The sequence below is a fragment of the Epinephelus fuscoguttatus genome, linkage group LG16 (genome assembly GCF_011397635.1).
Source record: "Epinephelus fuscoguttatus linkage group LG16, E.fuscoguttatus.final_Chr_v1".
Lineage (NCBI taxonomy): Eukaryota > Metazoa > Chordata > Actinopteri > Perciformes > Serranidae > Epinephelus > Epinephelus fuscoguttatus.
The window spans coordinates 33,311,644-33,322,205 of record NC_064767.1 but is presented as its reverse complement, the minus strand read 5'-3'; the positions used below and the strand labels follow the sequence as shown (position 1 = coordinate 33,322,205).

At 43.1% G+C, this 10,562-nt stretch overlaps 1 protein-coding gene across 1 annotated transcript; it reads right to left on the bottom strand.

Annotated features, from left to right (window-relative positions):
• Positions 1-5,503: 5,503 nt before the first annotated feature.
• On the bottom strand, positions 5,504-10,074 carry LOC125903895 (RNA polymerase-associated protein LEO1-like). Its single transcript, XM_049601080.1, has 2 exons — positions 10,050-10,074; positions 5,504-6,309 (listed from the first exon to the last, which is right to left on the bottom strand). The coding sequence occupies exons 1-2, from the start codon at positions 10,072-10,074 to the stop codon at positions 5,504-5,506; spliced, it is 831 nt and encodes a 276-aa protein (XP_049457037.1).
• Positions 10,075-10,562: the final 488 nt, after the last annotated feature.

Sequence of the window (10,562 nt, the reverse complement as noted above, 5' to 3'; positions counted from 1 at the left end):
CATGTGGGCAATGGGGTCCATCAAGGAGGAATTTTATCTCCTATTCTTTTTAATGTATATATAGATGACCTTTCAAGACAGTTAAATGAATGTAAAACGGGCTCTAAATTCATTTCTGCAAGGCTTGAAGGTCTGCCCATTGCACAGGATTTAATAATTAAGGGTATTTAATTGTTTCTGAAGGAGAACCATTACTGTCCAAAAATAAATGAGAAACAGATTCTATATTTGTGAAAACTTTGCAGTCTCTGCCACAATGTGAACCCTGCTGTCCAGGTAAATCTTTTTCTTACTTTTGTTAGTCATAGATTTTATCTGAGAACAAAAGATTACGATTGGTGTTTGATGGAGGAGGAGCCAGTCGGGACATTACTGACAGTCCTCATTCTCTTATAGTTGGATGGAGGTCTGCAGCTGAGGAGGAGTGAGTGAGGTACACATCAGATGGTGACAGGAAGAGACGGCACAGTGTGGTCTGAGGAAAAAGTGAAGTGAATATCACTCTTTGTAAATCCACATAAACCTGTACACTGGTGTACCCCATACTGTAGATAGGCCCACTTTACAACACACACACACACACACACACACACACACACACACAGTCACATGATGTTTTTTTTTTTTAATATTTTATTGTAATTGTTAATTGTTATAGTAATTGTTATTGTTGTGCACTTTGTGAAGCACCTTGTAACCTTGTTCAGATAATTGGTATACAAATAAAAGTATTATTATTATGATTATTATCATTATTATTATTATCACTATTACTATTACTATTATTGCTGTTACTATTATTGCTCGTACTCGTCGTCCACTGCTTATCCGGGTCTGGTTCGCGGGGGCAGCAACCTCAGCAAAGAAGCCCAGACAGTCCTCTCCCCAGCCACTTCTATCAGCTCTTCCGAGGGAACCCCGAGGCGTTCCCAGGCCAGCCGGGCGATGTAATCCCTCCAGCGTGTCCTGGAGCGGCCCCGAGGTCTCCTCCCAGTTGGACATGCCCGAAACACTTCCCAAGGGAGGCGTCCGGAAGGCATCCTTACTAGATGCCCGAACCACCTCAACTGGCTCCTCTCGATGTGGAGGAGCAGTGGCTCTACTCCGAGTCCCTCCCGGATGTCCGAGCTCCTCACCCTATCTCTAAGGCTGAGCCCAGCCACCCTGCGGAGGAAACTCATTTCGGCCACTTGTACTCGCAATCTTGTTCTTTTGGTCACTACCCAGAGCTTGTGACCATAGGTGAGGGTTGGAACGTAGATCGACCGGTAAATCGAGAGCTTTCCTTTCTGGCTAAGCTCCCTCTTCACCACAAGGGACCGGTTAAGCGCCTGCACCACTGCTGACGCTGCCCCAATCCGCCTGTCAATCTCCCGCTCCATCCTACCTTCACTCGTGAATAAGATCCCAAGATACTTAAACTCCTCCACCTGAGGCAGGACCTCCCCCCCGACCTGGAGTAGGCAATCCACCCTTTTCCGGATGAGGACCATGGCCTCAGACTTGGAGGTGCTGATTCTCATCCCAGCCACTTCACACTCGGCTGCGAACTGTCCCAGCAAGAGCTGGAAGTCACTGTTCGATGGGTCTAGGAGGACCACGCCATAACCCTCCGGGCCGGGTACACGTTCTCCTGTTGTTATCCATCATGAAGGGTCTTTTGAACCGCTCTTCGTCTGACCCTTTGCCCAGAACCAATCTGCCATGGGAAACCCTACCAGGGGCAAAATGCCCCTGACAGCATAGCTCCTAGGGTCATTAGGGCACTCAAACTCCTCCACCACGATAAGGTGACGGTTCTTGGAGAAGTAGCCTATTATTATTGCTATTATTATTATTATTATTATTATTATTACTATTAATATTGCTATTATTATTATTATTATTACTATTAATATTGCTATTATTATTATTATTACTATTACTATTCATATTGCTATTATTATTATTATTACTACTATTATTTCTATTATTACTGTTATTATTACTATTAAAGGCACTGTATGTAAGAATATGGCCAAAACGGTTACTGCACTCAAATTCAAAATACTGCCGCGAGTCATGTCCGCCCCCCTTCCACTACAGATTCGAGGTTGCTGGACAGCGGCACGCTAGAGACTGATTTGTTTGCCCACGGGTGGCTGCCGTGGCAGGGCTGCGTCACCGCGTCCTTGATCTTCGGTTTTCCAGCGGACCATTCGAGCAAGTCCGGCTTCTCTGCTGCTAACGCTGCTGCCGGGATACAGCTGAGGAGAAGCCGGCTGCTCATGCTCTTATATAGTCTATGCTCATGCTATGTACTGGGACACTGCTAATGCTGCTTGCCGTGCTGCTGTAGCTCAGTTGTAACTGTAACTGATGCTGAGACTCTACTGACTGCGTGACTGGTAGACGGCGGTGGGTGGCACAACAGGCCAAAACACAAATTCAAAACATAAATATGATTTGCGGACTGTAAAAATGTTTTTTAAATGCGAATATTCTGGCTGTACTATTGTTGTCGGTGAGATCAGTATGTTATATGAACATTATTCCTAAGTCTCTGTGACATATTAGGAGGATTTTACGACTATTTGCTTTAGATTTCTTACATATAGCACCTTTAATATTGCTATTATTATTACTATTACTATTATTACTGTTATTATTATTGTTATTTTTTAATATTAATATTATGATTGTTATTAGTATTATTATTATACTATTATAATACTATTATTATTACTATTAATATTACTATTATTATTATCATCACTATTACTACTATGACTGTTATTATTACTGTTATTATTATTAATATTATTATTATATTGCTGTTGTTATTAATAATATTATTATTATTCCTATTATTCATATTATTATTATAGCTATTTGTGTGTGTTTGTAGGTGCATGTGAGGAGCGCCATGAATCCACCAGTACAGAGAGAGCAGTCACTGACAGCGTCCTCTGAGTTGGTGGGGACAGGACACTTGTTGAGTCTGGTGGGTGAAGAGGGTGGTCTCCTGGGTTGAGGTGGAGGTGCCGGGACATTCTGGACTCTGGCATTCTGCTGAGAGTGGGTCAGTGGTCTGCTGTGGCGTGGGGTCTACCTGAGATGATTGACGTCCACTCTCAGCTGCCCCAGGAGCACCAAAACCTCAGAGGAGTCCTGTCCTGTAAAACAGAAACACAAGTAATGAAGACTTTTGAACTCAACTATACATGGAATGATATTATAATCAATGAATAATATTTAACAAGGCTCCTGTAATAAAAAATAATTCACATATGTATAGTTAACTTTATCTCAGCGCCACTTTATGTCACTATGGTACTTTTGTAGTCTTAGTGAGGGGATTACTTACTGAACCCACTGAATGAAAGACGCCCATCACTCTCCATCTGGTCCTGGAGTCGTCCATCCTTCTCATCTGGTCCTGGAGTCGTCCATCCTTCTCATCTGGTCCTGGAGTCGTTCATCCTTCTCATCTGGTCCTGGAGTCATCCATCCTTCTCATCTGGTCCTGTCTTGGTCTTTCACGTTGTCGCATCTTGTGTGGGGGGATCTGGTACACCTATAAATGCCTAAGTAAAAGAGACTTGGAGACTTGTCTGTCTGTTAGTAATAATTACTTTCCCTCTGTTTGTTGTGCCCACCTCCACCTGAAAACACAGGACAATGCAGCAGAGTGGGCAAAAAAGACAATGTGATATTATTATACTGGTCAGTGACAGAAATACTTGTGTCGATGTTGTCACGAAGTATAGACTCACCTTTCTCTGGTATAGCCACCTATACTTTATAAAGGAAAATAGATAACAATAGCATGCTTCACCTGTTAACTGGACTCAACCCTGCCCTGCTTAAAATCACTAACGACCTCTTTCTCTCCTCTGATGCCAGAAACCTCCTCAGCCTCAGTGCCGCCTTCGACACCATCAATCCCTCCATCCATCAGACTTCAGACAGACTTCAGTTCATCTCCATCAATAACTGCAAATCCCCCACTGCTCTCCTCCTCCAAGGTGTCCCCCAAGGTTCAGTTTGGTCCCCTCCTCTTCATCCTGTACCTTTCCCCCCTTGGGGGGAACATAATTCGCCGTCATGGTGTCCAGTTCCATTGCATCATGATATCGTGATGATATCCAGCTCCTAATCTCCACCAAGACAATCTCCACTGCCACCCACTCAACCCTGACAAACTGCATCACTGAAATAAAATCCTGGCTTCAAACCAGTTTCCTCCAATTAAACTGCAACCCATCTGAAATTATCATCACTGGACCAAAAGCAGTCACCAAATCCACCCATAACGTCACCCTCAACATCGATGGCTCCACAGTATGCACCTCACTCACATCCGAAATCTTAGCGTCATTTTCGATTAATTCCTGTCCTTTGACTGACACATCAAACACATCACCAAAACAGCCTTCTTTCACCTCAGGAACATCGCCTGCCTCTGTCCATCCCTCTCCTCCTCAGCTGCAGGACTTCAAAACTCTCCTAATTACATGCAAATACCTGTCTGAGCTCCTCCACCATCACATTCCAACGGCACACTCCGCTCTGCCGATGCCAACCTCCTGTTCCTCCTCCATCAGGAACAAAACACAAATCCTGGGGGGGGGGACAGGGCCTTCTCCATCGCTGCTCCCATCCTCTGGAACTCACTCCCCAAATCCATCCAAGACTCCCCCTCTCTCTCCATATTCAAAAAATCACTCAAGCCTCACCTGTTTTGATTAAATCGCTGACAGTTTCTTCTCCTCATCCCTTATTTGTTCTCTTGTTTGCTCCTTGCCTTTTTTTTGTTGTTGTTTTGTCCCTGAATTTGTAATTCAGAGTGCATTGGAAAGTGCTATATAAGTATAATGTATTATTATTATTAACTCAGCACTGGAACATCCACCCAGTGTCATCAACTATAGTGGAAAAAGTAAAATGTACCACCATCAATTATTACTCAAAAGTAAAATGTAATTAAACAGCTCTGGTGCAAGGCGCTACCAACAGCTGTGTTAGCCTCGCCAGACGCAAAGGCTGCCTGGGACTTTATCAGTCCTTCCAGGCACAAAGGTTTCCCAATCACTGGTAAATACATCCAGCAACATCAACGATAATAAAAGAGTTAAATGTAAATAAAAAGCCCTGGTGCAAGACGCTACCGAGGGCTGTGCTAGCCTCGCCAGACGCAGAGGCCGCATGGGGCTTTACACAATCACTGGTAAATGCATCCAGCAATATCAACCATATTAAAAGAGTAAAATGTAAATAAAAAGCCCTGGTGCAAGACGCTACCAAGGGCTGTGCTAGCCTCGCCAGACGCAGAGGCCGCATGGGGCTTTACCCAATCACTGGTAAATGCATCCAGCAATATCAACTATAATAAAAGAGTTAAATGTAAATAAAAAGCCCTGGTGCAAGACGCTACCAAGGGCTGTGCTAGCCTCACCAGACACAAAGGCTGCATGGGCCATTATCAGTCCTTCCAGACACAAAGGTTTCCCAATCAGAGCCGTCAGTCTTCATCGGAGTCGCTGTCATCGGGCCTCCTCGGGTACTGGAAAGAACTCGGCCAATATCTTCTGGGCATGGAGGAGCTGGAGCCAGAAGTGGAGGGTGCAGAGTTCCTGTAGTCCTCTTCTCCGCTTCTGTGTGTGGAGGAGCTGTGGCCTGAAGTGGAGGGTCTTGGCTCTTCATTGCAGTCCTCACAGGTCTTCCTCTGCCTCTTCCCACTTACCTGAGGTGTATCGCTGTCCTCCCTGCTTCTCTTTGTGGCAGAGCTGAGGCCTGAAGTGGAGGGTCTTGGCTCACAGTCGCAGTCCTCACAGATCCACCTCTCCCTCTTCACACTTACCTGAAGTGTGTCGCTGTCCTCCCTGCATCTCTTGGTGGATGAGCTGAGGCTGGAGGCTGGGGGAGCAGAGTCTTCAGACCGAGGAGAGACTGGGGGCAGATCTTCAGGACACTCCACTGGCTGTGCAGGAGGCTCCTCTTCATCCTCGACATCCTCCTCTTCCTCCTCGCTCATGGACCCGTACCCAGAATCTTCTTCACTCTCTAGGGCTCTCCAGTCCTCATTGTCAAAGTCTAACATGTCATTGTCTTCATCCTCGGTGTCTTCATCGTCAAAGTCTTCCATGTCAATGTCATCATGGTAGTCCTCCTCAGCCTCAGCCTCATCCTCTTCATCAGAGTAAACTTGGGGAATGAAGTTACCTACCTGTACATCACCTACCTGAAACTCATCTTCATCATCGTCGAGGATCCAGATGACTTCAGGGGAGCCATCTGCCGGGTACTCGATAACGAAGGACACACCATCTGAGGCGGGGGAAAAAAATCAAATACTCAAATTATAATATCAGACTGACTATTTGCACCCCAGTATAAATAAATCCTGAACTCTACCCCTCTCCCCTCTCTCTCACACACCCACCCTACTCCTCAGGAGCCCCCATTGCCCTCTTCCCTCTCTTCACATCAATACAATCACACACACAGACATACGCACAGTACTAATGGCACTTTAAGGACTTGGACTTTTCTTGCACAAGTTTTATATTTTATATTCTTGATATTGTGCCCTACTGTATATATGTCTCTTTGTTTTTACTTATTTTTATCTTTATATTTATAAGCCTGGGCAGCTGGAGGACTGCTCCAACAGAATTTCATTGTTTTGTGCAATGACAATGAAGATTATTCTTATTCTTATTCTTAGCCTTGGCCTCTTAACTGGGCTATTTTCACCCCTGTATGACGTGTGACAACAAACTTTGCGTGTACAAAAAACCTAACTAACGCAGACCTCCTGTCTGTTTCTGTATACTAAAACCATTTCCCTCAGTGGAAACAAAGCTTGTATTTACTCATATTTCACAGATGAAAAACTATAAATTGTGAAGACAGTAAAGCCTCCACTAAAATAGCATTTTAAGTCTTGTGTGTGATTTATTCTTCAGGGATTTATAGGTTTCATATGAACAGAGGAAATCTCAACTTGTCACTAGGCTAATTTATACAATGTAGAATGGCAAAGGCTTGTGCTAATGAGGTTAGCATTTTGTATTTGTTGGAAAACCTATTTAGTATGAAAGTTGTTTTATCTGTAAATCTTTGGAGTTGTAATGGAGCCAAGCTGTGTGCCGTTACCTTTGTTAAATGTTCCTGTTGTCCCTGGTTTTATATGAAAGAAGAAAAGATCGCCGGCCACTAGGCTAACCTATACAATGTAAAATGCCATAGACTTGTGCTAGTACGTTAGCATGATTTAATTAAGCAATATCACACGAGAGGCCTCGTGCCTACGACCGAATCACAGCCGTGACCATATCACAGTACAACATCACGAGCTCGAGTGTGATATTGCTTTTATACAACAGTTCAACAGTTAAATAATCAAGGCTGATTAAGAAATGTTGAAAAATGAGGACAAAATAGATAATTTAAGCATTTTATTTGTCTTCCGCCAACAAAAATAGTTCCCTCAGGACTCCGCTGTCACCGTTGCTATGTAACGCAGACATGGTGCGCCAGGCACTTACTCTTTATACACTTTTATCTGCACGTTTCCATTAATTGTGCAACCAGTGAAATAAGTCTCTGGTGACTGCATGGTGGACTGTCGCTTCACAGGCACAGCCGACTCTGCCTTTTGATAGGGTGACCATATTTTGATTTCCAAAAAAGAGGACACTCGGCCGGCCACAACTACTTAAATGATACTCGCAGTTTACTCAAAGATGCCTTATCATTTTAATATATTTAAAATTTATATGTATGGATAGAAAATTCAGTTTTATTACAAAATAATATCTCTCAAAGACAGAAATTCAGATAGGCCTCTAGAGGGGACACATACACACACTAGAGTGTGGCGATCCAAGCCCAACGGTACCCGACGGGACCGTTATAGCTATATAAATTGTATTCGGGCTCAGATCGGATTCGGTCAGCTTTCAGTGAAAATGTATTGTAAAAATAAATAAAATCCTATTGTCTGTCCTGTTTATTGCTTGGACACTGTTATGTACGTGACAACACCTGAACGTAACACACACAGACACAATTTGGCTGTTTGTTTCTACCTCTCCCCTCGCTGGAAGCCTCGGACCTCCAGCCTCCGCCTTGATTAAACGCTGAAAATAAAATAAAAGAGGGAGACAGGTTTTTCCTATTTTATCTTATTTTGTTTTATGTCTCCATCTTCTCTCGCTGGAAGCCTCGGACCTCCCGCCTCCCGCTCCCGTCTCAAACACGGAGGTCTCCCTCTCCGCTGAGCACGCCTGGCCTGTTAAATAGCCTGTAACCGTAACAACTGTGTGACACAAACTCAGTGCTTTGGTCATTAAATAATGTCGGGCTCAGTTCCCCCCGACGCCCTGGACAGGACGTGAAAAGTGGACATGTCCGGGCAAAAGAGGACGTTTGGTCAGCCTACCTTCTGATCTGACAGTATGTTGCAAATCACAGTGTGTGTAGCAGGTGATCTCATCCTGGACGCAGGACGCACACACACAGTCAGTCATGTACAGTTAGGCTACAGAACAAATCCTCTCTCTAATGTGTCCAGATAAAGACAAGTGTTTGTCTGTGAATGCTTCAAGTTATAGTGAAGCTGATTTGTGTACTTGTTTTTCAAATCGGCTCTATTAAGCCATATTTAATGTGTTTTAAATCATCTAAACTTTACAGCACTTCACAGAAACCTCCGCCGCTGACTAGTGTTTTGGAGGTGTAACTGCAGAGTGACACAGACACACCACTGCAGATGTAAAACTGCTCACAACGGCGTGGGCGACATGTGTATGGTCTACACACAACCATAAAACCGCTTAAAGAAAAGACACTTGGCATGTTGCATTGTAATGGTAGAATAGTTATGTAGCTAACCTAGGTCCTGAGGGTTGAGGTTGAGAAGATAATAGTTAATTGTACAAATGAGAGTAGGCTACAAATATTTGCACCCAGGTGGGTGTAAGCAGCACACATCACTATAGGATTTCTGATTAAGTCTCTCTTTAAATATTTTGGATTGAATAAGCAGCAATCAAAATTTAAATTGGAAAACACTACAACATACACATACTAAATACAGCTGCACTACATCAGTATCAAAGCTCACCAACACACAAGGGGCTACACCTTCTAACAGTAATATCAAATACTGTGCAGTTCAGCCTCTAGTTTGAACAGATGACAGCATGATAATCAATTCATGCTGCATTATACAGCATCAAATAAAGCTGCAGTAACAATGTGATCAATCCACATCACTTCAGTGATGACAGCACATCCCATGGTTTGCAATAAACAGCGTAAATGTATTTCACATGCGTCGCACTACATGCGTCATTACGTACAGTGCACCATGGCTACATAAATCCAAAAAATACCTCAGTGAGCTCTGTGCAGTCCCAACTACAAGTTTCAAACAAAATACCATACTAACGAGCGAAGCGCATTTCAATATTAAATACTGAAAATATGTTTATTTAATATGATATAGCCTACTTTCAGAGAACCAGATAGAAAAGGCTTCAACAATCAAAACAAACGAACTCAGGAGACTGTGCCCTGGTCTGATTACACCTGTGCATCCTCACGTCCTGACGTTCGCTCCTAATAGTGCCGTCGTTGCCATGGCGCACAACATGATAACATTTTTTATATTTTTTAAAATTCGACCCGGTCGCCATCTTTTTTAGTAGTAGAACTGATCACACATTGTCAAATGTCGATACTTTGATACCCTCAAATAAGCAGTGTTTTCAAATCACTACATTAATTATTAACACATTCCGCACATGTCCCGGTGGATTTAATACATCCTGTCCATCAAAAAACATCAACGTACTCTACAAATCGTGCATTAGTGTGATAACAAATTAGTGTCGGTTTTCACCAAATCGGAGTTTCTGACAGACCTAATAACATGCTGTGAACTGTTCAACTTTTAAACCCAAACATTTACACTAATTTCTTCACTGATGAACCTTTTAACAATTTCAGAGGTCGTGTCAACCATTAAAATGCTAAAATAAATCTAGAAGTTGTCTTACCCAGATCTAAGTCCCTGGGAGCCATCTTCGGGTTCTCGGCAAAGTTGAGTGGTCCGAAAGGTTGAAAAGTGTTTTCCAAAAACTTCGCTTTCTGCTCAAATCTCAGAGTAATCTTTCCACAGGTTGGTTCTGGTCCAAATCCAAGTGCAAAGTGAGAGATCACAATGATCTGAAGGCCTTATAAACGTGACCTCGGCCGGGTCACCGTTCTGTTTCTATGACATTTGATGTCATAGAAACAACGCGCGTGCCAGTGACAGAGACAGAAAGACTGACACTATTCAGTTAGGCCTATATTTTCACATTTGTTCATATCTCAATTTTAGTTTCAGGCTACTTGTATCTTTTATTTTCATTAGCATTTCTCTCTCTCTTTTATGACAGTGTAGCTGCTGCTTCTGTGTAATTACTGTCATTATTAACCCATTATTAACTAAAAACATTATAAATCAAACCATAGCCACCTGTAGCTTTATAATGCAGCAAGGCTGTAGCCATAGAGTTAATATTGTG

Bases quoted from the DNA above. Each gene is read 5' to 3' on its own strand.
- LOC125903895 (XM_049601080.1), bottom strand. From the start codon at position 10,074: ATGGCTCCCAGGGACTTAGATCTGG. The intron at 6,310-10,049 runs GTAAGACAACTT...CCCCCGCCTCAG, and splicing joins TCCCAGGGACTTAGATCTGG to ATGGTGTGTCCTTCGTTATC.